The following is a 27,414-nucleotide window of genomic DNA, read 5'->3' as shown; positions in this document are numbered from 1 at the left end:
GCTCTAGTTATCTCCCGCTTGGACTACTGCAATGTGCTCTACGTGGGGCTACCTTTAACGGTGACCCGGAAACTGCAATTAATCCAGAAAGCAGCAGCTAGACTGGTGACTGGGAGTGGCCGCCGAGACCACATAACACTGGTCCTGAGAGATCTACATTGGCTCCCAGTACGTTTCCAAGCACAATTCAAAGTGTTGGTGCTGACCTTTAAAGCCCTAAATGGCCTCGGTCCTATATACCTGTATTGTTTTAACACTCAACTGGAAGCCGCCCAGAGTGGCTGGGGAAACTCAGCAGGGTACAAATAATAAACTATTAATTATTATTATTATTATTATTATTATTATTATTATTATTATTATTATTATTATTATTATTGTGTGTAGGAGGCTGTGAAAGGAATGCACAACTCTAAAAAATAAAAGGAAGAAAATTTCAAGCCAAGCTTTCACTTACACAGTAAATTTGGGTGCAAAGGGACAAGGATATAATGCTCAACATGAGAAAATAATTGCTGAAGAAATACCAGATGGGTTCTCTAGTGTACAAAACTTCTACATGAATGAGGAGGGAGTGAAGCAGGTCCCTCTGCAAACACCTTTAAAATGATTCAGGTCAATGGTTCGATGATATAACATGAACACAAAGGATGGAAGTGGAATCCTTAGTATACCAACAGAGAAAAAACAACAGTTCTTCACCAGATATAAACAGTCAAGAGGAAGAAAGCAAATCTCTGCTAAAGGACTGCTTAATAATAGACTAGGATAAATGCTAAGAGATTGTCGTTTCTATTTAAATCAACAGTTAATCTTTTAAAGCCCATTTGTATGAAGCGATCCCACTATTGTCAGATCTCCACCACTCAAATAACAGCCAGCTACTTTTTCTTTAGAATGACTATGAACTGACTAGAACATTGTATATGTTTTCTAGTTGATATCTCCCACCCACCCAAGGCTATGAAGAGATGGTGACTCGCCTGGTTTATAGGAAAAACTGCCTAATAGCCACACATAAAGCCCCACGTGGTCACTTTCTGATATTATTTAAGTCTTATCGGTATCCCACCTCTGTTTTTCCCAATCAGATTATTTCATACAGGTTAGGGCTAAAAGGATATCAACTCAGATCCATTTGTTGCAAGGTGAAAACTATCATCACCACCGATCATTCAGACCAGAAACAAGTGTGCAACCTAGAGAGAGTAGGGTAACATTCACATTGCAGTTTATTCCATTTTCAGGAGATTCCCCTGTTTGTTTCCATGATTTGAGTTTTCACAAAATGTAAAAGCTACTTCCAGAACTATAGCGGAATATAGCTCAAGTTTAGCACTCATTTCCATATTATTTGCAAATGGGTTTTTTGTGTTTTTTTTTGCTGGAAGCAAATAACTCACCTTGGAAGTCAAACAGAATCCATTCCGGAAGTCCATTCGACTTCCAAAATGTTTGAAAACCAAAGTGCAGCTTCTGATTGGCTACAGGAAGCCCCTGCAGCCAATCGGAAGCCGCAGAAGCCTCGTCAGATGTTCAGGTTCCAAAAATCGTTTGCAAACCGGAACACTCACTTCCGGGTTTGCAGTGTTTGGAAGCCAAAACGTTCGAGAACTAAGCTGTTTGAAAACCAAGGTACGACTGTATTAAACTCGCACTATATTCCACTATAGTTCCAGAAGTGGCTTTTATGCCAAGTGAAAGCTCAAATATAATGTGGAAATTGAGAGGCAGTGAAAAGTCGTGAAACTAAAATAAACAGCCATGTGAATGCAGCCTAGTGGTGTGTCCCAGAAAAGTATCTCTAAAATGAATAGTTCCAGCTGTCTCAAGCAACGTAACCAAGTTACAGGGAAAGGCAACGGTTTTCCTTCCCCGCTCCAAATGTGGCAACGAGTCAGATCCTTAGAATAGTGTATCACCAAAACCTATTTATCTTTTGCAACTGGAAAGGCACCGCACCTCAGTGATATAGTACATACCACCTCGCAAGCATAAAGTCTCAGTTTCAAACCTGCTGTCTCCATTTAAAAGGATGAGGTTGCAGATAATGGAGAAGACCTCTGCTTAAGACCTTGGATAGTTGCTGCTCGTCGTAGTTAATACTTAGCTAGGCGGCCAAGTAGTCTGACCTGCTCTAAAGCCAAATATTTCCAGCTACCTCAGAGGGAGAGAGTTCACCCCATTATGTTATCTCCCTAGATACAGCACTTATAATACCTCAGAGGAAAGGGGGAATTTTCTTTAGATGCTTGTTTCTTAGAACCCAAAATTCTACCACAATTCTGACATGTGAAATATAAGACATGACTTTAAACCAAATTCTTCTTCCACACAGAACCCAACAGGATCCATCATACGAGAAGTCATTTTACCCTCGAAACACAAGTGCCTTCACTTCACTTCAGGGTCAAATCCACAATGAATAAACCTGCATAATGTGATATTTCCTGTGGCAGTTGGAGCAAGAACTAAGAAAGAAAGCTTCTACCAATGTTCTGTGCTCCTTCCAACACACACAAAAAAATGGTTATGCATAGATAATTGACGGTTAGGAAAAGAGGCCAGGGTTAAGGCCAGCTGCTACACATTCTTTTCAAATACCACAGACAGTATGCAAGATTTGATGAAACATAAATGAGGAGCACAGGGAGTTCTGTGTACATAGTAGCAAAGGGAATAATCCATTGGGAAGGTCTCTTGCACAAGTTCTACTGACATGAAAAGGAGCAGAGCCAAAGTTCCTTTTTTGCAAGGATGCAAATAAACCCACTTGGGGAAGTTGTCAGAATTTTTCCTCCCCTCCAGTTCTGACAGTGATTCCTGATGGTATGTTGCACAGAAAGCAGGGAACACAGAAGACCAAAACTCTGTTAGCTGAGAGAGGCTAAGGGAAGATGCCACCGGATCCTCCTTCACAAATGGGGCAGTGAAAAGAAACCTTTCTCCGAGAAGCAACCTGACAAGTTCACTTCCAGTATGTGGGGTAGGGGAGTATACATAACCTTAAGTTTCATGCATCTGACGAGGTTGTTGCTGGGAAAAAAGTTAGTTTTACTTTTTCATGTTTATATTTCTAAAAGGGTATCATAGCACGTTTTGAATATTTCTAGTAGGTTTTTGTTGTTGCTTTCATCAGTTTGGGGACATTTCTTTTCCCAGACGTTTCATATTGGTTTTGTTAGTCATGTTTTGTTAACCTTGGGGAAGCATATAATGCTGGTTGCTTGGGAACAGACGTGGAGAGGGTGCTGTTTTTGTGCTCAATTCCTGCTTTTGTGGGCTTCCCATTGGCATCTGGTTGGACACTGTAGGAAACAGGATGCTAGACTAGCTGTGCCCTTGGTCTAATCTAGCAGGGCTTTTCTTACATACTTCTTTTGAGCCACAACTGAAGTGCCCTAAAATGAGGTGGCCTAAAAATGTGTGCTGGCTAGGAAAAAAAAAAGCTCCCATCAAGCCACCACCACTATCTTTCCACAGTCATAGCCAAGCCTCCCATTATGCTCCCATCTCATTTGGTCTCCATCTCATGAGTTTCCCCTTGCAATGGGAAAGACAAGCAACACATTAGACCACATATTTTCCATCACCTCTTATTTCATGCAGGACTTGGAATCTCATGTCCTGGATGGGGTTCCCTGCCTTCTGCTCTCCGTCACACAGGGCCCCCTCCTGCAGCATCCCTTTTTCCCCCTTTAGTTTTTTTGGTTTGTTTTTTTTAATATGACGTCTCGCTCATCTTTTTGGGGCTCTTCCCATTTCCCAGTTAGTTCTTGCTAGATTTTATTGATATCATCTTCAGTTAAAAGATCTCGGTACAAGAGGAATACCAGTCAGAGTAGACAGAAGTGGGACCAAATGCTTCAGATTCACCTAAAGCAGCTTAATACGTTCAACACCAGATTTCAAAAGCAGACTTTGTAAATTCAAGAAGTCAGCTTTGAATTCTAAAACGTTGCTGATTTTTAAATGTTAGTTGTCAGGAAAGGAAGAGTGCTTCCATCTCCCATCCAAATAAGTACTGACAGCTTCTAATTTTCAAAAGGCCTAACGTTGCAAGGCGATATTTTTGTGGCCTGCAAAATGTGACAGCATATTGATCACAAAAGGAAGAAAACACACGCTGAGTTCCAGTTCAGTAGCGGGGGGGGGGGGGAATAGGTCCCATCTTCCTTCCTTCTAAAAGACTTCAACTTGCTAACCAGGATTTGGGGTCCTGACATGAGCCATAAAAACAGAAAATAAGGGAAATTGTAATTGTAGAGCTGCAAGCTTTCTCAGAAGCAGCTGGGGGAGCAGAGCACTGATGTCATAATTAGCCAGGATGTAATCAGTATTTCTCCAGAACAGTTTTAAAATATTTTATGAAAGGAAATCTATAGCAGCTAGAGTATATATTTTTTCTCCAAGTGGGATGGCTGAATTTTCCTGAGCTCCCAGCAGTTTAGCCCGTTTAGCAGGAGCAAAAGTGGGAGCAAATAGGTAAAGGTACAGAACCCCTGGACGGTTAAGTTCAATCGAAGGCAACTATGGGGTTGTGGTGCTCATCTCACTTTCAGGCTGAGGGAGCCGGCGTTTGTCCACAGACACCCTTCTGGGCCATGTGGACAGCTTCTGGCGCAACGGAACACCGTGGCGGAAACCAGAGTGCACGGAAATGCTGTTTACCTTCCCGCCGCAGTGGTACCTGTTTATCTACCTGCACTGGTATGCTTTCGAACTGCTAGGTTGGCGGGAGCTGGGACAAAGCAATGGGAGCTCACCCCGTCATGGGGATTCGATCCACCGACCTTCCAATCAGCAAGCCCAAGAGGCTCAGCATCACCCGCATCCCAATATGCCCCTCCTGCCGCTGCACCTGCAGAGAGCCAACCTCCCAACACCCTTGCCCATCATACTCTCCCTTCCTGGCAAGCAGCAACTCTGCAGTCAGGAGGTCAGATAAGTGGTATCAACCCCCCCCCCCACTACAGGAATTCAGTCAACAGGTGTTGACTGAGTAACTCTTGAGGACACACTGAGTCCTGGAATTTAAGGGAAATCTCCACTGAGCATCCCCACTGAATCTGGACAACTGTACAGTGGTACCTTGGTTTTCGAATTTAATCCGTTCCAGGAGTCTGTTTGACTCCCGAAACCATTCAAAAATCAAAGCACGGCTTCCGACTGGCTGCAGGAGCTTCCTGTACTCAAGCAGAAATTGCATCAGACATTTGGCTTCCGAAAAACATTCGCAAACTGGAACACTTACTTCCGGGTTTGTGGCGTTCAGGAGCCAATCTGTTCGACAACTAAGCCGTTTGGGAACCAAGGTACAGTGATGTACTGCAAGTATTTTCGTCTAGCGATTTTTTCGTCTAGCGAAGCACCAATGCAAATAGCGGTTTTTGCTAGATGAAAAAAAAAACAATTTTCGTCTTGCGAGGCAGCCCCATAGACTTTTTCGTCTTGCGGGGCAGCTTCCACTAGACGAATGCCGCTCGTCTAGCGAGTTTTTCGTCTAGCGGGGCACCACTGTACCACTGTATTGGAATTCTCCCTTCTGCTCAGTAGCCACGGTACAATGTGGCAAAGTTATAACTGCTTACCGTTCACCTGTGTAACCAGGGCTGCAGTGACACTGCCCTGTAGCTGAGTCACATGTCCCCCCATTGTGACACTGGCATTCTTGAGAGCAGTTCTTTCCGTAACGCCCTTCAGGACAAGGCTGACCACAGACTGTGCCCTGTTTGGAAACAGAATCTCGGTTTTATGCCTGGGAGTGCAGCTGCGAGAAGGAAAGACGAGGGGGGATCTGAAGGAAGCAAGGAGATTAACATGTTCGTATACCAGACAGCTTGTGCACATCTTAAAAATGCCAGATACCGTTTTAGCTTGCAACACAACAAACGTTTGCCTCAAGTGTTAGGGTGCTAATTTGTTGGAATGTTCATTCTGAAAAATAAATCTAATCCTAGATTTAATTTCTAAGCAACAGTAAACATTTAGTTATTTTAAATATAGCTCTTCTGTGTTCAGGCACACATTGTAATACAAGGAGATACTTTAGAGTAAAAATGCTTCAAAGAGAAAGATAACTTGTTACATCAATCTTTTTTATTTTAAATTTGTTTTCAACTGTACATTTTAAAGACAAAGTGTGTGTGTGTGTATATATACATACACACACACACACACACACACACACACACACATATACACACAGTATATATATATATATAACCTGCTGCAGAGATTTTGCTCAGACCCCTGGCATATGTAAGATTCTTCGTCTAATCAACCTTTTCTAAAAAGTATGTTGGCTTCATGGAATGGTAGCTATAAAGCTTGAACAACAGTGGGGAGAAACAACTGAGAACAACAAATCACATGCTGACTCAGAGAGGAGAAGCTGGAAAATAATAATAATAATAATAATAATAATAATAATAATAATAATAATTTATACTCCGCCCATCTGGCTCCCAGATGTTGTTGTTGTTGTTGTTGTTGTTGTTGTTGTTGTTGTTGTTGTTGTTATATTAAAGTGATAAAACATCAAACATTAAAAACTTCCCTAAACAGGGCTGCCTTCAGATCTGAGAGGGCACCATCTAGCCTGGAATTCTTGCAGCACTTCTCTCTCTCTCTCTCTCTCTCTCTCTCTCTCTCTCTCTCTCTCTCTCCGACTGTCTTCTGACTATGCTTTTCAAACATAAAATACAAAATGGAAGGCAAAAAGAGACACATTCTTGGAAGATGCTTCCAAACTTTGGAATAACTTCCTCCATGTGGAGGTCTACCAAAAGAGAGAGAGAGCCAGGTGCTTTCTGTAATTGCAATGAAATGTTTGGAGGATATTCATGGAGTATATAGGGGAATTATCTTTAGGTCCTCGTTTTTTGTAAAAAATGTAAAGCTGTAAATATTTGTATAAGTGGCCCATACCCTTAGGGACAGAGCAACAGAATATAAATGCATACATGAATTCCTATATGACTATAGAAGCAGGACAGAAATTTAGATAAATACAAGTCAATGACTTAGTAGAGCTTTAACTGATTCATCTTGTGTGGGACAGAAAGCATACATTTTCTTTTCCTGTCTAGGCTCCTGTGAATTAGTAGATGCCGATTACCATATGTTTTTGTAATGGTTTGGTTCTGATCCCCTATGATAGTATTGTGCGCTGACACATTTCCTCTTTTCTTGCCTGATGTTAGGCTGTGATTCCAATTACATTTTTCTCCAGAGGCCCGCAGGAGCAGGAGCTTATACTATTTTATAAAGGTATATTTACCATCCATCCAGGAGGACAGGCACATTCCCCAGTTACATGATGACATACTCCACCATTCTGACACGGGCATCTTTCTTCACACTGTGGCCCATGTTTACCAGGAGGACAGAGATCCTCACAACTAAAAAAGAAAGAAAAGTGTATTAAATATTACAGATACTTTAAAATATATTGGGATTTCTCTGGTGCTTTTAATAGGATACACATTTATTTCAGCTAAAGAATGCAAAACTAATCCATAAAAACAAAGGGAGCATTGCACCAAGAGTTTTGTTACATAAGCAGCACAACTCCCCAGCTTACAATACAGCACACAGACATAATTCCTGGTAAATTGTCCCTATGTTAGCAATTAAAGGACTGCAGAAATAGGTCTACTTCCTTACAATTTTTTCTTCCCTGGTCCAATTTATAATTGAGTTGCACTGGGGGGGGGGACAGGATGTTAAAATTCTAACTGGTATTAATTGTATTATTTGGATTGCAATGCCCCTTTATCTAGTTGAGGAGGAGGAGGAGGAGGAGTTTGGATTTGATATCCCGCTTTATCACTACCCTAAGGAGTCTCAAAGCGGCTAACATTCTCCTTTCCCGACGTGCTCAAAGGTAAAAAACTTCTGGGAAAAGATTTATAATGAAATGAAAAAGGTGTTGAAAAACACATTTAAAAAGAAACCAGAAGCCTTTTTACTGGGCATCTTAGGCCAAGAAATCACAAAATGTGATAGAACTGTATTCATGTATGCCACAACAGCAGCTAGAATTTTGATAGCTAAAAACTGGAAGACAGAGGAACTACTAACGATTGAAGAATGGCAGATGAAAATGATGGACTATATGGAACTTGCTGAGATGACCGGGAAACTTCGTGACCAGAGGGACGATGCAGTGGGAGAAGAATGGAAGAAATTTAAAACGTATTTGAAAAAATATAGTAAGATTGAAATTTAGAAAGAACTTGGAAGAAATGTTAGACTGTAGATTTAGAATTATGTTAAGTGTTGATGAAATGTGAATAATGAATTAAGAAAATAATTTAAGAAATGGATAAGATTTTTTGGAAAATATGGCTGGTACAATGTAAAGAAATTACTAAAGATGAAGGACAATGAACAGAGGAAGGGTAGACGCAAGGAAGTCAAACAACAATGTTAAGGAAAGAAGCAGTCTTTAACAAATAATTTTTTGTTTTTTATTTTTGTATTTTGTAGTTTGCATAGTTTTTGTATTTGTATTTGTGGTGTGTTTGTAGTTGTTGTATTGGTTTATTTTATGTGTTTTGTTGATGTTTTGAAAAAAGTTAATAAATACACTTTAAAAAAAATCTCCTTTCCCTTCCTCCCCCACAACAAACACTCTGTGAGGTGAGTGGGGCTGAGAGACTTCAAAGAAATGTGACTAGCCCAAGGCCACCCGGCAGCTGCATGTGGAGGAGTGGAGACGCAAACCCGGTTCACCAGATTACGAGTCTACAGCTCTTAACCACTACACCACACTGGCTGTGTGGTAATGTTTGCAGGATTTTAACCCTATTGTATGAAAAATATTAAGGCTGCTGTAGAAATTGTACAGTGCTTTTATCTGTGCCCCAGGAGAAGCTGGCTTTTCAGTACCTTACCTTTTGTCTTTTAGTATGTGCACTGAGGAACTTGAGGAAGGGGGGGGATTTGTGCCTGGGGCAATCAGCTTTTTTATCTATCAGCCTGGGTTCCCCTGAAGGTATGTACTAAATCAGCACATGCTCCAAATATCCTTATTTACCATGGACAATCCCAATTTCCTATTATTTGGTAACAGTCTAATTTTTGTCTCCTGAGGATACTTTGCTAATACTGTGGCCAGAGTTACCATTCTTTAGATTGTTTCAGCAAAGGGCATATTACCCATTTTGAATATCTTCTGCTCTGAGATCCATGCATTACAGTATAAGCTTCAAAACAAAAAAGTGCCATCCATAGCAGCTGCCTACAGAAAAATTCACTACTGTTCCTCTAAGGAACTAAGAACACATTCCCCCACTGACAATAATGCTATATGATACGTTAGACCCGTGGTTCCCAATGTGGGGCACACACACCACAGAGGGACAATTTGATTTTTAAGGGGGACAATTCGAGAATGAGTTAGACCAAGTTTATGGCCTTTTAGGCTTCCTCCACATGAATATGAGTTCACTTTTTGTATAATAAAAAGTATATGTTGTGGGGGGAGGGGCATTAGGATTTTAGAGATGCTAAGGGCAGGGCATGGTCAAAAGAAGGTTAGGAACCCCTGGGTTAGACTGAGAAAGATTGTGGTTGCCTCAATATAATTAAATGAAAGTCATCACTGAGCAAGGAGTTGAACCCATGCTTCCGTGGTCCCAGTCCAACACTACAACCAGTGGATCGTGAAAGCTTATTCTACAACAGTCTTTAAGATTTGTTGTTTTTGCCATATTTCTACTACAGTCGTACCTTGGATCTCGAACGCCTTGGCTCCCGAACAAATCAGCTCCCAAATGATCGAAATCCGGAAGTGAGTGTTCCGGTTTTTGAAAGATTTTTGGAAGCCGAATGTCCGACGGGGCTTCCATGGCTTCTGATTGGCCGCAGGAGTTGCCTGCGGCCAATCAGAAGCCGTGCTTTGGTTTTCGAACATTTTGGAAGTCAAACGGACTCCCAAAACAGATTCCATTCAACTTCCAAGGTATGACTGTACTTCATTTTTATCTTATGTTTTAGTAAGTTGGACCTGGAACTGAGAGGCAAATTCAACTCCCAACCCAACCACAAGCACAGAGCAAGTTGTTTAACCCTCACTGATGCAGCATGGATCGTGATGTCACCCACGCCAAGATCTTGGGAAAGTAAAGACAATAAATGGCTGCTATTCCACACACATAACAAATACAACTGTTGCATACAAGGCTCCAGTGTATCCAGGAGGGCATCTGCATTCTCCAGTCACATGATCACAAGTGGCTCCATTCTGACACTGGCATTTCTGGTGGCAATCGTTTCCATATGTCCCTTGGTCACAGTGTTCTTCACAGCGCCATCCCTTGAATCCAGCAGCACAGTGGCAGGCTCCAGTGATGGGATTGCACAAGGCTCCATTTTTGCATTGGCAGCGACTACTGCAGTGCGGTCCCCAGTGGTAACTGTCACATGCTGAGTGGAAAGAAGAAAGCAATGGTGACAAGGGCTCCCTTAACCACTTATTCTCCAATACTTAAATTATTATGACTCAGCAATTTGAAATTAGCAGCACTGAAGTGATGTGCTTGCTTTTTCTTTTTTTTAAAAAGCCAAGTGATTTTTCATTGGACTGATAAACGTTCCCAACGTTGGAAACGTAAGCTTTTGAGTTGTGCATGACTTTTCCTCAAGTATAGCTGCTTGTATAAAAAAGAGGGTTGGAGGGGGGTTGCAATATATATCCAGTTCATTATTGCAAACCGGTTACTGATATACCGTAAACAGGATTTTTAATCCTGTATTGGATTCCCCCCCCCCAAGAAATGGTAAATCCAAATTGAAGGGGTGGAGGAAATATGGGCTCACATCTTGATGGCAGCAATGCCATGTGGACGCAACAAAAAACTTGCACGCGTGAGGATTATCAATCCCACAATAAACACCTCTCTGGAAGCACATGCAGAGAAAATCCATGCTTTATTGCAGGAAATGTTAACCAAATGAAGCTGATCATTCTAAAGCAAATGAAGAGAAATATTCCAAACAAGAAAACTGAAATAAGAACCCATGTCTGTGTACAAGTTGAAATCTACTTTCTTTGTATTCTCTTGGCTGACTTTCCCCCTGGAGATTTTGTTGCTAACACTGGTAAAAATTATTCAAAGTTGGGAGCTTTCAGTCTCACTGGTTTAAATGAGAGAGATTTAAGCATGGGCCCTGGAGTCTTTGAGACTAAAATAAACCCTCAACTTTTTGATGTATTGTGAATATTTTTTGCTGGAGTGTAACCTCTAACAAGTCCTCAAGAGAAACTTTAATACAACTTCAGTATGTTCTATATGCATCGTTCCATTTATTGTTCATTTCAAAATGTTCTGAATCCTATAAAAGGTAGCAGCTCACATGACATGGGGAATGAAGAGTTCCATCATTCCCCACCAAGTCACTGCAACTGTAACAACTTTGATATATTTTCCTGTAAGTGAAAATTTTATCTTGATTTCTGCTTTTGTTGTTTGGCTGTATTTATCAATACAGGAAAGCATATTTGAAATTATTTTGTGAACTTATTCAAAACTTCTTAAATATTAGTATCATTTATTGAATTTATTAAATATCCTGCCCTTCCTCCAGAATGAGACCAGGGCAGCAAACAAATCCACAATCAAAAACAAAAACACACCCTTTAAAACATTCTAAAAACAATTATAATTAAAAACATCCAAAAGCAGTTATTCAATCCAGTGATATGGCTCCATTATGGCCTAAGGTGATAGATAATCTGTCAATGTGCACTGTCAATGTGTATTATATCAAATCCATTATTTCACAGAAAGCTTACATATGAATAGTAAGTACCGTACCTCCTAAGATCTCCTATTTGCTCCCTTTCATGAGAAAATATAAAAGGTTTTTTTTAAAAAAAAATAAAGAAATGAAAATGAAAATGGAAGCACTAGAAGTAACCCATAAAAAGGTCATATGGAGTTCACCAGGATTTTGCTAAACATGCGCTCAGAGCATCTGCTTTTTATTTTCATGTTGTTCTGATAACAATAGTATCGTGGCAAAATTCCAGAGCAACTACTTTATGATCATACACACTCAGCCTGCTTAGTGACTGACAGCTATTGTTCTCATTGCCTTCTCCTGAGGCAGAGCAATCAGGCAGAGCACAGACCTACTTTCTTAAAGGAGACAAAAAGAACTCAAGACATCTCCTCAGGGTGAAAACTACTCTAGCATTAACCATTCAGACCACGCAAATAAAAAAGGACAGGCGCTCTTAAGGATCATTTCCCATATGTGATTGGTAACCTAGATATATCATAAGATCACAGATTACCTTGACGTGACCGTTTCTTATTGAACAAGATTCTCCTCTAATGGCATTTATAATTTGTAATGTGCAATGGAAATAATTGGGTCTATATCCACTATGGCAGATAGTTCCTTACATTAGATAAGGTCTTATAGCGTTCATAAAGACTTTGAAATGCTTCCTCCCGAGGCTGGCCGAGTTTCAAATTCATTTCTGTATTCTATACTGTATGCAAACGCACTACAATTGTTGTTGTTGTTCAGTCGTTCAGTCGTGTCCGACTCTTCGTGACCCCATGGACCAGAGTACGCCAGGCACGCCTATCCTTCACTGCCTCTCGCAGTTTGGCCAAACTCATGTTAGTAGCTTCAAGAACACTGTCCAACCATCTCATCCTCTGTCGTCCCCTTCTCCTTGTGCCCTCCATCTTTCCCAACATCAGGGTCTTTTCTAGGGATTCTTCTCTTCTCATGAGGTGGCCAAAGTACCATTAGATATTACATTGCTCTCAAAAACTGAAAAGTTTTATGGCTACTCTTGGAAATTAAAGATTAGTATCTTTAAATAAGATAAATAAATAATGTCCTTTGAATGGGTCTGGGTAGACAAGGAAATGCTATGTTTACACTTACGCAGTCCTTACATCTCAGAAAGCAAAATGCTCTGAGGCATATGTATGCTTGCACTGCGTTTGTTAGACAGACTTACGTTCCCCAAAGACCTTAGAAAGACCACCAGACTAATTTTGCTTTACACCTCCTAGCGTATTCAGATTACAGTCCCCCTTCAAGTGGAACAAGACTGTTTCAGCCAGCCTCCCAAGAGAGATTTAAAAATGAACTCAAATGTCTTGGAATGTCTGAACAAACCACCATAGAGAATTGAAGAATTTAAAAGTGACCATCAGACATGGAATAAAATGGACCATTTTCATCCCTGGGGTAGATTTGTACTAGGTATGAACTTGGCCCAGTATCTTTATATTCAGCATATTTCAGCAGAGGGAAACAATTCTTTTGGCTCATAAAGCCCATCTCATATTATTTTACTGACTGCTGGAAGCAAGATATTTGATGCAACCCACCAATGGTCATGCAGATGTTTAGAGAAACAGCTTAATCATTTTGAAAGTTACCACAGCAAGTTTATACCACTCCACATTTGCTATGGTATTAACGTAGACCAGACAGAACACAGCCTGGTTTACATAAACTGTAGGTCTTGAGCCCACGACATTTTTCAAAATGCCAAACCATGTTCCTGTCTCTTTACCACTGTTGTTGAAGTGAGTTGTATACTGTGCCTGGCTATATGTCTAAATTTAAACAATTTCAGCTGTAAGATCATCTTTCTGAATAAAGAAATGTAATTTATTGGTTTCCTGGATATGCACAGCTCATTGTGATTGTAGAGGCCTTTAAAAGATAAAGCAGGTGTCCGCTGGCAAGTTTTCCAGGTCCGTGAACATTTTAGCTATAAGTCAGCAATGAATCAGAGCTGCTACTCATATGAATTTTCCCCAACACCGATATCATTTCAGTGTAGAGGGGGAAAGACATGCTTAGTATCACTTGAGTTGAGAGATACAGTATGAATTTCATTTTCCCATAAGTACGTAAGTCAGAAAGGTGATACACTCATTCATAATACTTATACTTAACGTTTATATCACACTGAATGTTCAATCAACTTCACAGACCTAATCTTGTAATTTTACAGCACAACAAACCTGTAATATTATTACAGTGGTACCTTCGTTCTCAAACGCCTTGGTTCCCAAATGCCGAAAACCCATAAGTATTCTGGTTTTCAAAAGTTTTTGGGAAGCCGAACATCCAATGCGACTGTCGGCTATTGTTTCTGGGGCGCCTGCACCAATCAGAAGCTGCGCCTTGGTTTTCGAATATTTTTACCTATCTTAATATCTTTGATATCTTAATATCTTTGAAATCAACAGAATTATCAGCGCAGTCCTGTGCATGTGTACTCAAGAGCTCAGCCATACCTTCCAACACGATGCAGCCCAAATCTGAGACACCATCTTCTGGGTACGAATTTCTGCAATAGTCACATGACCCACACAAGATCAAAGACTTGAAAAAGCGATCACGGACCGAAATCGCGTAAGAGCAAGGGGCCCAAAATGGTGGTCATACTTTCATGGGGGGAAAACAGTTGTCCCGGTTGTTCTGGGGCAGTGGACGGGTATGAGCTCAACCCCAGTGAATTCAATGTAACTTACTCCCAAGTAAGTATGTACAGAATTGCAGCCTTCTGTCAATTTATATGAATCTATCATTGGACCTTTAGTAGTTTCAGAGTGTTTCTAACAAGGACAATTAGCAATGTTCAAGTTGAAAGCATGCCCACCCCCATCAGCGGCGCAAAAATGTGTTTGGGAGCATTGTTGTGGTTGACCATGTAGGAGGCAGGATGATGGTGCTTGATGTGCGCACACCTGCATGCTGGCCTGTGTCTGGAGCATGGCCACAGGCCTATAGGCATTTGTTGCACTCCTATGGGCCTCTTAGGTAGGTCTTCTCACCAATCCAAGCCACCCTCTGTTCTCGTATAGGATTTTCACTTGCTTCAGGGCTGAGTAGCAATTTTTTGCCCACCTGCAAACTGGCCGAGCTGGACAAGGTGTTTTTGCCTCTACTCAAGTGAATTGGGGGGGGGGGGAGGTCAGTGTTAGGTGCAGTTAAGTTAATCTGATGGTGTGGTTAATTAGATCACATTCTTAGCAGGGAAGTGTAGGAAAGGTTAAGGTTAACTAAGGGAGCAGATGAGCATCCTTAGGCGCCTCTGAAGGTGAAGGACGTTCTTGGAGGTCAGCTCCTCCTGGGTTGCGAGTCCCTTAGCCTGGATATGGAATATTCTTGAGGTTCACCTGCTGCACCTACCTGGAGTTGTGGGGGTGTACGGGAGGGTGGGGCAGGAAGGCCTCCCTATTTACCGTAAGGTAATGTCTGGGCTTTGGGGCTATGCTTTGTCATGCTGCTTGGAAGGTGTAGGGTTCAGCTTGTCCAAAGTTGAGGTTTAGGATATCTTTTCATACTTCTCAATTCACCTGCATATATTATTTTTTTAAAAAAAATGTGGCCCTATTTCAACATATCACTTTGTGTTGTCCCACCTCTTTGTTCTAGGCATGGTTGCAACCAACACACTAGGTTGTCTTTCTATCTACCTGTCAGGATTCTTATACAGATCTGGCCTGTGGAGTCAAAAAGCCAAAAAACATTATCTACCCAAGTATCATGACTAATGTACAAAAAAGCCTGCATCATTGCTAGGAACAAATAATATTATTGTACAGCACAAGTAAGTCACGTTGTTTCTTGCCTAATACTGACCGACTTCACAGACTCATAGAATTGTTGAGTTGGAAGGGACACTATAGGTCATCTAGTTTAAGCCTCTGCAATGCAGGAATCAAATTTAAAATGTCTCAGATGACAAATTGAAGAGATCTGTCAAGAATAGTTTCTTGAAATTTACAGAAATATGAGCAAAATTACAGTGGAAAGCTGTTATTTTAAAAAGCAGCCACAGCAAGTGTGCTTAAAAACTCCATGAATAAAACACTGCTTTATCTCATTACTTCATCTCATAGCATTTAAAACATTAAAAAGCGTATGGAAGCAGCACGGCTGTTAATCTGCTGAAAACAGGCTGCCTTCGAATTAATGACTATCCTCAGGTTACAGACTGTTGGGCAGGGGGTAAATCAGCATATGTACCATAGTGACTCATTGCTGTTCCAAGGTAAGAGACAGGGGAGGCAAATGAGACAAAACCTAACTTCTATTAAGCTAAGGGTAGCAAATTACAAGTCAAACTTAAAGGAGCTCAAGAAGGAGCATACAATAAATGCAAATTTGTCGTTTGGGGCAGGCAGAGAGAAAAGCACCATTTAAACCATGGGCAGGCAAACTAAGGCCCAGATCCGGCCCAATTGCCTTTTAAATCCAGCCGTGGATGGTCCGGGAATCAGCATGTTTTTACATGAGTAGAATGTGTCCTTTTATTTAAAATGCATCTCTGGGTTATTTGAGCATAGGAATTCATTCATTTTTTCTCTCAAAATATAGTCCGGCCCCCCACAAGGTCTGAGGGACAATGGACCGGCCCCCTGTTGAAAAAGTTGGCTGACCCCTGAATTTTAAAGTAACTTCTACACTATAATGATTTTTAAAACCTCATGGGAAAGATTTCAGAATGTGGCAGCCAGACCGGTGACTGGGAGTGGCCACCGAGACCATTACACCGGTCCTTAAAGATCTACATTGGCGCCCGCTGGCGCCCGCCCTGTGGAACGCCCTTCCATCAAATGTCAAGGAAATAAACAACTATCTGACTTTTATAAGACATCCGAAGGCAGCTCTGTTTAGGGAAGGTTTTAATGTTTAATGCTGTATTGTGTTTTTAATATTGTGTTGGGAGCTGCCCAGAGTGGCTGGGAAAATCCAGCCACATGGGCGGGGTATTAACAATAAAATTATTATGATTATGATTATGATTATGATTATGATTATGATTATTAAAGGTAAATGGGACCCCTGACCATTAGGTCCAGTCGTGAACGACTCTGGGGGTGCGGTGCTCATCTTGCTTTATTGGCTGAGGGTGCCGGTGTACAGCTTCCGGGTCATGTGGCCAGCATGACTAAGCTGCTTCTGGTGAACCAAAGCAGCGCACGGAAACGCCGTTTACCTTCCCACCAGTCTGAACACCTCTGTATACCAAGTTTTATTTTCTGTCCTTCATTTCCTAGAACAACCCATTATTTTGCACATTGCAACAACTTATATGTTCTCCTCCTATTTAAGTACAGTAAAGTGCTTCCTGCTTAACACTCAGGGAAAATAGGATTTTAAGGTATTACAGAAATGTTGCATTCTGCACCTCAAGTAAAGCCCCTTAGAGATACTGTTCTTAAATAATATACAGTATATTATAAGTGAATAAAAACATTTGATTAAATTTTTGTTCACTTTTTTCCCTTAAACATTCAGATCATTGGGGAGCAATATTGCTTTAGTCCTTTGTAGTACATATTCAGCAGATCATGCAAAATATAGAACATTTCACTTACAACAACGTCTCAAGTGAAAAAGATGCCTTTGGGACTAAGAATATTGCATTATATAAACACAATTAAAATGCACAGTACTCTAAGCCAATGCCAGTTTACCATCAACAGCAACAAAAGCAAATTATAAATGCTCTCTGAAGCTCAATGACAAATGAAAACTTTATACTGTACACAGAAACAATCCCAAGTTACCAAAACTTTCCTCCAGAGAAAAAAAAACTTAGCTGTAATGTAATACACATCATATTTCGGACTTTTACACATCTGAAGATGTATTTCAGTGCATTTCACATTCTAATCCAACTCTAGTGCACACTACTTGAGATCCAGTCTTTCCTAAACTTGCAAAGAACTCTGATATTATGTAACTGGAGAGTGATACATTGCTTGCAATGTTGTTGTTTTTAGTCAGCAGCCTTTGCCTATGAATAATAAATAAATAATTTAAATAAAATCATTGTTGTTCCAGAAATAATTGCATATTTTGTAAAGTTCACTTTTTCACATCTATGTTTCCTATAGCCTTCCCCTTCTACTCACTTTCATATGTTACACTGTTGGCTTTCAACCTTCTGGCATATCTGTCATTTCCCTATTACTGTTGTATATAAAGAAATAATTTGTATTCAGGAATCTAAGCTCCCCCTTCGCCATTTCTTTCTTTTCTTTTGTAAAAGCTTTTGGACCAATGATTTAGAAGAAAAGAGAAAATGTAATGCTCAGAGGTATAAAAACATTTCAATTGTATTTCTTTCAGACACTATATATTTCACAAGACACTTTAAGGCATTTCGGAATGGAACTGAAGAACTGTTTAAAGCAAGTTCAGATAGTTCTTTTTGTTATTCATATACTGAAAAACAGGAAACATTGGAGTATAATTATGATGACAAGAAACTTAAAACCACAAATATGAATGTGGTTCATCACCAACATACAATCTGTGGTGGGTTTTCCCCTGCTTAAGTTTCTTATTATCTCACAGTTCTTTATTTTAATGGAAGTTAAGGATTGTTGATGCTACACACACACACACACACACAATATCAAGGAAACAGTGAAACCCATGAAGGCTACCTGTATTACTTTTTGTGCCGCTCACAAGGCTGGTATGGATGACAGTGGGTGACATGAATCCCACCACCATTTGTAGAATATGAAAATACACATGCATACTTATTGTGTATGACTAAACAACATGTAACTGATTAACAGGTTTACCTTCTGATATAAATGAACTGGGGGAAATGATTTGCATGTAATATGAACAGGGACCAAACAAAATGAATAGTTGTTCCTATATTGAAGGAAAATGAATGATTTCATTGGAAGCATCAATGCTGTATCTCAAACTTAGGTATATACTGCTATTAGGCTTTCTTGTATTTTTTGTTGTTGTCCCTTCCAATTGAATGGAATCAAATACAGTATTTGCTTTTAGATCTTGAAGATCTGTGGACTATAAAATCTGAACTTGATACAAAAGGATGGTGTATGTTTTTATAACATACTATGCTTTATAATATATTATGTTATGAAATATGTGTGTGTGTTTTATCCATTATTTTCTACCCTCTGGCAGATTTTCTTGCAGGTCTTAAGCTTCCTGAGCAATGTTTAAATGGGGGGAGATTAAATTCCTTACTCCAATTATTCCACCTATCCTCTGAATGCAGGATTCTCTCCTTCAAGTCAGATGAAGACTTCCTATCTTGAGGTGTTATTCAACTAAGTTTACGCAGAGTAGACCCACTGAAATTAATAAGCATGACTAAGAAAGGTCCATTATTTTCAATAAGTCTACTCTGGGTAAATGCTAGCCTTGGGTAAAACCACCCTTGAAGTCTGAATACTGGGTAAGCTTGCAAAAATGTGGATCTAAAAATTGTGATTCCTGAGGCTCTTTCTCAATAACTCAGATTAGGTCCAGGTATGGTGCTCAGTGATTTCTTTTCATTCATTCATTTGACAAAGTAATAAGAATAAATAAATAAGAATAAAAATGTGCACCCCACCACTGAGACCATTTCATTATAACTATCCAACCTCCCAAAATTTCAGCAGCTCTTGCAATGGTTTGACCCCTTTTCGTTTTAGCACTATGAATTCTACATACACCCTCCGTATCTCCTCGAAATAATTTCTCCTGCATATTCCCCGTCTTACCTTAATGGCACATGTTAATTTATCATTAATAGCTATATCCCACGCCTCTTTATACAATTCTTCCATTTTATATTCTGCTTGCCCCTTCCACTTCCTAGCTATCATAATTTGTGCAGCTGTCAATAAATTTGTAAGCAAGTCTTTCATGGCATGTAAACCTTCTTTTTAAGGATCTGCTCCACTTCTTACTCAACAGACATTTCCCATAATGGCTCTGGTTCTGTTCTGGTTCAGTTAAAAACAAGATCCAGCTTTCAGTTCAAGTTCAGATTCAGTTTGATCCCCTGGTTATTCTCCTATTGAGTTCGCTGAGTGCATTCCCTGGCTTTGGGTTGTCAAATCACTTCAGACTTTCAGGGGCTGATTAAAAACTAAATGCTTCTCTGAGAATCTGGCAGTGTTTGCATCTCATGTGCATATCCCACAGAGATTGTGCCAAGGGATCCTGTTTCTCCTCTCTTCTGCATCTGCCAGATCCTGTGAGAAACATAACTGTGAATATGGAACTTGCAAACTTTACGGACATTCCTGATGGGAAATGGCACTGCAGGGAAGCAAGATGATTGTGTCTGCAAAGTTCCATAATAAACGTGCACAATTTAGAAGTAAAAAGATTTGGGGGTTTGTTTGTTTTTTGCTTTTGATCTGTCATGTCTGTTTTGTCAACATGAAATATCAAGTTGAAAATTTTTCTTTCCTTTTTCTTTTCTTTTCTTGGCCAAACACTCTCACTAAATCAGGGGAGCAAAGCACAGTGGTAGCTTGGTTCTCAAACGCCTTGGTACTCAAACAACTTGGAACCCAAACACTGCAAACCCGGAAGTGTTCCGGTTTGCGAACTTTTTTTGGAAGCCGAACGGGCTCTGTTTTGAGCGTTACGCTTCCAATTTGAGTGTCACACTTCCGTTTTGAGTGTTACGCTGAAGTCTGTCTGTTTTTGCTATTTATTTTGCGTTTTTGTTTTGTTTTTGTGACTGTGTGGAACCCAGTTCAGCTACTGATTGATTGTGTGACTGCATTACTGGTTTCATTTTATGGATCAATGGTTTCGTTAGATAGTGAAATTCATGTTAAATTGCTATTTTAGGGGTTGTTTTTAGAAGTCTGGAATGGATTAATCCATTTTGCATTACTTTCAATGGGTAAGCGCGCCATGGTTTTGGAAAGCTTTGGTTTTGGAACAGACTTCTGAAACAGATTAAGTTTGAGAACCAAGGTACCACTGTATCTTTTATAGCAGCTGTGCTCTTAACAATACTCTTCTTAATCAAACTCTATTAAGCAGGACCAGAAACCAGTCAATGCCCCCAGAACAAAGAAGGACCCATGTCCAGCTGTGCTGCTGCATCTGCCAGGGCACCTCACCACCGCACTGCTGTTACCCCCATCACTGCCAGCCAGAAGCATCCCTGACTGGCTGTGGTGTTGGTGACTGGGAATGAGAAGTGAGCTGGTGCTCGGATCTGATGCACAGTGATCTGCCACCAAGTTAAGAGTTCCCAAAATGCAATGCTTGACATCAATAATTTCATTTTGAGCAACGTAAAGGTGTTGTGTGGTGACAATGAATCACAGGTGAATGCCGGGCTGTGCTGCTGCCACCCACTAGGGAGGAGCAATCAGGCCTGGGTAAAGGAGGGGACCCATTACACGAACCCTTGGGGGTGATGGGAGCAGTGGAGGCCCAGGCTGGTGCTGCATAAGCAGTATAACCAAAGGTTGTAAACGGCCTCGGCCCAGTATACATGAAGGGGTGTCTCCACCCCCATTGTTAAGTCCAGACACTGAGGTCCAGCTCCAAGGGCAATCTGGCAGTTCCCTCACTGCGAGAAGTGAGGTTACAGGGAACCAGGGAGAGGGCCTTCTCGGTAGTGGCGCCTGCCCTGTAGAACACCCTCCCATTAGATGTCAAGGAAATAAACAACTATCTGACTTTGGGAAAGTTTTTAACATTCTGTTGGGAACCACCCAGAGTGACTGGGGAAACCCAGCCAGATGGGCGGGGTATAAATAAATGATGATGTTGATGTTTCAGAATGCTAAAAGTCTGAGCTGCGGAGTAGCCATTACTTTTTCACCATATAATAATAATCCCCTCACATGGTCTGAATGCTTTGAGAAACAAAGTGTTTCCTAAGTCAGTTTTATTAAGACTGAGATCCACAGAACTGCTTCCACTGCACTTCTAACCATCTCCCTTCCCTTTGCATTATTTGGAAACAAACACATCAATCAATACTATTACAGCTTCGTGAACAATTTCCCCTGATGTGACTCTGACAGTGCAGTGTGCTGATTCTGTAGCTGCAAGGGACAGCTTCAACTTGTTTTGTGTCCGGTTCAAATTACATCGATCTGTCTACAGTATCCACTCAATAATCCTTTAATTCAAATGAATGTCAAGTCTTTTGCTGAAAAAAGAATATTTTGTATGTGTATATCCCATTACATAATGTAACGTGTCTTTTCCACCCCTTCATCCATTTTCATCAAAATACACTTCAGGCAATACAAGCACTCACTATTATGGTAACAAGTTTGTCAAAAAAAGATCAGAGAGAAACAAACAAACAAAAAAGCCTAAAGTATCACTTTTCATCTGTGATAATTTTTGGAGGATGCTATGGCATGTCATATTCTGACATCTCTGCTAAATCTTTGACTCAGAGTGGATATCTCATACTTTGTGAATATGAAACTACTACAATTACGATTTCAAAACTGAAAGAAAAACTGAAAGAAAGCTGTATCATTTCCTTAGCTGCAAGGGTACACAAAATCAGAAGGTCTACAATAAGAGTTTCAGACATGTTGCATGTCAGCTGCATAGTAAATAAAGATTTCAGTAACAGAGCAATCCTAACCCCAATCCTCTGTGGCGAAGTGGCAGAGGATTCTCTCTGCATCTACCAAAAGTGCAGGTGGATGAAAGTTGCTGCTGGAGGTATCCCTGCCAGCAATAGCCAGCATCAATCCTGAAACATGGGGATTAGCTAAACCTAATCTGGGACTTCCATTTGGAGAAGCCTAGAACTGGTGCAGCAAACATCAGCAATTTTTACTACCACCATCTTCCATCCTGGCCAGCATAACTAGAGAGCTATGGATCTGGTGAAACTCCACCACTCTGTCCAGTTTTGCTGCACCAGAACTGCAGCCTAAGGAAGCAGTGCTATTTTCACTAAACCAAAACGGGGATTAAGGACCATACTACAGATTATGTGAGAGATCTGTAATTGGAATTCCTGATCTATGTACGTTTTCAAAAACCAAAATACAGCTGCAGGGCTGGGAGTGCCAATTTGTTGGGTGTGGGAGGGTGCTTGTTGGGAGTTATTACCATGAACTGAGCACAGTATATGAATAGTTTGACCCTAACTCCTGGTACTTTTAAAGAGAACTCTGCTGAATTCAAAACTGATGTGACTTCACTTGCTATCCAGTAATTGAGAAAATGATCATCTACAAGATCGATAAGCAACAAAATACAAACTCGATGTAAAGAAGTGTGTGTGTGTGTGTGTGCTTAAAATCAAAGTTTGCTTTCCGACATTTTTAAAAGTTGTGTACGTATGATGGTGATGATTAGTTGGATTATAGCAACATATAATGGAAACAGATATTAGGAATACCTATGGTAGTTATAGGGTTCTAACAGATTAGACATGCTTAAAATCACATTGTTAATATGCCTGAAAAAGAAAAGTTTTAGTTATTCTTGTGTAAATAGCAGGTCTTTTATTTACTCCCCAAAAATATGTTTTACTTAAAAGTGTATACATGAAAGCAACTGCTCCAACAATTTCTGAATGGCTTAAAGCACAATATAAATTGAATTTATGAACAAAGCAACACATTTTTATATACCGTGATGATAAGAAAATAAGTTTGATTTAAAAAAGGATTATATCTGCCATGTACTGGAACAATAATTAGGATAATAATGTTCAGTCTTGCTTGAAAGAACATACCGCCGAGTTATTTTTTTTAAAAAAATAATCTTAAAGGAAGCTTTAACATGCTATGTATGCTATGAACCAATTACAGATGGACAGAGTAGATGTCCAGGCACCTTCTCCCAGGATCACTCATTTGTTTATTTGGTGAGAATCCTACTACCACTTCACAATGAAAAGCTCTATTTGTCAACACAGATGAGGAAATCACACATGCCTTACAGCTCAGATAATAACAAACAGCATAGCTCAAATTATGCAAGCTAAAAGCGTTGTTTCGTTTTGACTATGGCCAATTTGATTTGCAGCAGGGCAATCCAATAAAAGCAGCATCTCATTCTTCTTTTGTCTGCTAGGGGAACATGGAGGCATGCCAGAAAGCCCAGGCTGCTTCTCCCCAAACCCTGCCCTCAACCGCGTGTGAACAAAATGCCTTTTTCTTTCCTAATCTGTCCTTGAAGTATAATTTTTCTGAAGTTTTCTTAAAGCACCAAGTTAGTTGCAATTCGTATGCAAAAACTTTTTACAGGGGATCACTAACATCCCAGGAGATCTCTCAATTCAAGGTACAGGCTCGGCAACAAGGGCTCTTTCACATGACTTCTGTTGCACAGAGACAAGAACACAGTATCTGCACTGTTGAACTCGATGACATTAGCAGCAAGTGGCAAAAGAACAGAGGGAAAGCAGGGACAGAAGAAAGAGCTTTAGCACCAGCACAAATGAAAGGAAGAAGAAAATAGTTATGGAGAACATAGCAACAAGACTTCGTTCCCCAAAATGCAATCAGTGGATAATTGAATTTGGTTAAATTGCTCTGCTTTCTTCTGTATTAGAAAAGCAAAGGAAAAAGAACAAAAGCCCCATTTTGCAGGTATACATAGGCATATTCTTCTGAGTTTCACCTGCAGTTTTAATAATATTTGAAGGAACAGTAAAAACGGCTCCAATAAAACAGCATGAAAGAAATGCACATGAGAACCCACACTTAAGTTTTCTTCTAGACCTCCAGGGAGCCAGAACAGACAAACAACTGCTACCCTGTTACTAGAACAACACAGATCTCCCCACATTCTAAATACCGTATATACTTGAGTATAAGCCTAGTTTTTCAGCACACTTTTTGTGCTTTAAAAGCTGCCCTCGGCTTATACTCAAGTCAACCATTCCTTAAGAAGTGTACAAGAACAGTGGTTCTTTACTCTCCCCAGGCAGCTTGTTCCATTCCTGAACTGCTCACATAAATGCAAACTTTAGACCCCAGAAGGCAGAAAGCCTATCAGTTAAGGAAGTATTAAAACCCCACAGGTGCTCACTTTCCCTGGCTCCTGCTTTAACAGGACAGGATCCCAGCCTTCTCTGAATAACACAAGGGAACATTGCGCTGTGGGTTAAACCACAGAGCCCTAGGGCTTGCTGATCAGAAGAATGGCGGTTCGAAACCCTGCAACGGGGTAAGCTCCACAGCAGCAAAGGAGGAAGAGGAAGGAGCAGCCCAAAGGGCTGCTTTGGGCTGTTCGTTCCTCCTCTACCACAGTGGCAAAGGTGAACCGGCTTATACTTGAGTCAATAAGCTTTCCCAGGTTTTTGTAGGGAAATTAGGTGCCTCGGCTTATATTTGGGTCGACTTATACTCGAGTATATACGGTACCTTCCTGGGAGCATATTTTAGGATTGACCCACTAGTCGATTGTGCCCTGTTTGGGGATAATTTCTATATACCGACTGTTGCTAGAGTGGTTGAGTTGCATCCAACACTAGACATACTCAGAGGATACCCATTAAAATTAATCGGCATGGCAAATGTAGGCTCATTAATTTCAACGCTCCCACTTCACATAAAACTTAAATACAATTTAGTGCCATAACCGGCCTGTTATTGTCATGCTCAGAGCAAGCACATTGAGTTAAAGTGATAAGGCAACAAGCTCATCACACTCAAGGGTTAAGTGATAAGATAATAAGCATGATGACCAATTAATGCCAGTTTTTGGACTTTTGGCTCTCCAAGTATGAATCACAAGGATTTATGTAAATAACAACATGTGAATTCACCTAGCGATACTCAAGTTAAAGTGAAATAGCTGTGTTTACTCTTTTTTTTCTTGTATCACCCTAACAAAACTAAATCTGTGTCCTTGATATATTTATCTATGTTACTTAGTAGATTTAGTATACAAGGGTGTAGCATTTTACACAGTGAGTTTAACAAACAAAAGTGCAAAAAGTTTAATCAATAAATTAGATCTGAAACATGAGAAGTTGGTGGCCATTTCACCCAAGGAGGATCCTTTATCTTGCTCCAATATTTTTTTGCCAGTTCACATTTCTATCACATGTGGGGGGACACACCCTTCTTTTTATATTTCCAACATATGTCTAGATAGTTTTCATTTATTCTATGTATTTTTCAGGAGTGATATGCCATCTGGACAAGAATTTCTCTTTTATGCCCATACTCAGGGAGAACTTACATGCATTTAACAAAAGCTTTCCCCACACATCAACTTACCGGTACTATATATTCTGGCGTATAAGACTACTTTTTAATCCAAGAAAATCTTCTCAAAAGTCGGGGGTCGTCTTATACGCCGGGTGGAGAATCTGCGATTGAGTATATCTCAAACTCTATATTTTAACTGGAAAAGTTGGGGGTCATCTTACACGCCCAGTCATCTTATACGCCGGAAAATACGATAATATTTTCTCCAATATTTTGGGCCCATTTTACTGTGTAGTCTTTGACTCTTTGTCATTTTTAATAATTGATGGATTTTCCCCAAAATATGTTTGTTTTTATTCTTAACGTCCCAAACTCTGTAATATCTCTTATTTGTCCATCAGTTGTAATAAAATACCACACACAATGATTTTGAAAATATTTGAACTGTGGATAATTTCCCCCTTGCATCTTTCTTTCTTTTGGCTTCTAAATATGAAACCATATTCTCCTGAATTATTAGATGTTTGAAAAGGTATGGTTGTTCAAGCTAATTTGTTACAATAGCAGCTTTTCATATCATCTGTTCAAGTGCTAAAAGCCACGTCCTGTGTGCCAGGAAACAAATTAATGTAGGGTTTTATCTGCTGACATGGAACTTCCTAATTTAATAAAGAGAAAACAGAGAAACTATCATACACAGAGAGATCCTATACCTTCATGTAAATCAGAGCTAACGTTTCAGACAGGCACTGGGGATTCCTGGCACAAGATTTTAAAATCTCCCTGCAAAGAAGGGTAACAGAACAGACAGAGCCCCAGACAGACAGCAGCAGATGTAGACTTACCACTGGAACAGTTGGGTCCACCCCAGCCAGGCTCGCACTGACAGGTGTTTGGAGCAATACAGCGACCATGGATACATTTATCAGCACAGTGAGCTGTCAGAGAAAGAGGGAAATCATCAAAGAAGGAAAGAATAAAAATACTGATTTTTTTTAACCACCTACTTTCCATAATCCAGCTGTTTTATACTGTCTCTGGTTTCTCCAAAAAAACAAAGACTTATTTAGCATATTTAAAGTTTTTAATAACTTCCCCACATTTACTGGGTGTTTAATATCCTTGGATTGTCCTCTCTAGTTTCAATATTTTGGAAGGAAGTTCACCATGGCTACTTCAACTTTATATATCTGTCTAGATAGGAAAAAGCAGCTCTTGTCCTTTAGTGAATCTATATTAGCAAGTGATTGCAGGAAAGGTGCTTGATAGAGCAATCGTAACCAGGTCAGGGAGGAGAAGAACTGGGGAGTCACACCCACATCTGACTTCTGCTGGTGAGGATGAAAAATAAGGACAGGGTTTTTTGTCCATCTTTGCTGTGCCAGCTCCATTGGGTGATCCACATGGCTTCTAATTCCACAGATTCATAGCCTCTGGCACCTTCCTCCCACAATGCCCTATTTCTGAG

The 27,414-nt window shown here is 40.2% G+C and overlaps 1 protein-coding gene across 1 annotated transcript in view; it reads right to left on the bottom strand.

Moving 5' to 3' along the window:
* The window catches only part of MEGF10 (multiple EGF like domains 10), a 111,622-nt gene that overhangs the window by 46,553 nt on the left and 37,655 nt on the right, over positions 1–27,414 (bottom strand). The window contains exons 5-8 of the mRNA XM_033163887.1: positions 26,792–26,884; positions 10,188–10,434; positions 7,283–7,403; positions 5,592–5,728 (exon numbers count right to left, since the gene is read on the bottom strand). Of these exons, the coding sequence (XP_033019778.1) occupies positions 5,592–5,728; positions 7,283–7,403; positions 10,188–10,434; positions 26,792–26,884 (598 nt within the window). The remainder of the gene's footprint in view (positions 1–5,591; positions 5,729–7,282; positions 7,404–10,187; positions 10,435–26,791; positions 26,885–27,414) is intronic.

This window comes from Lacerta agilis, chromosome 11, assembly GCF_009819535.1.
Source record: "Lacerta agilis isolate rLacAgi1 chromosome 11, rLacAgi1.pri, whole genome shotgun sequence".
Lineage (NCBI taxonomy): Eukaryota > Metazoa > Chordata > Lepidosauria > Squamata > Lacertidae > Lacerta > Lacerta agilis.
The sequence above is the reverse complement of the archived record's forward strand: the minus strand, read 5'-3'. Positions and strand labels throughout refer to the sequence as shown.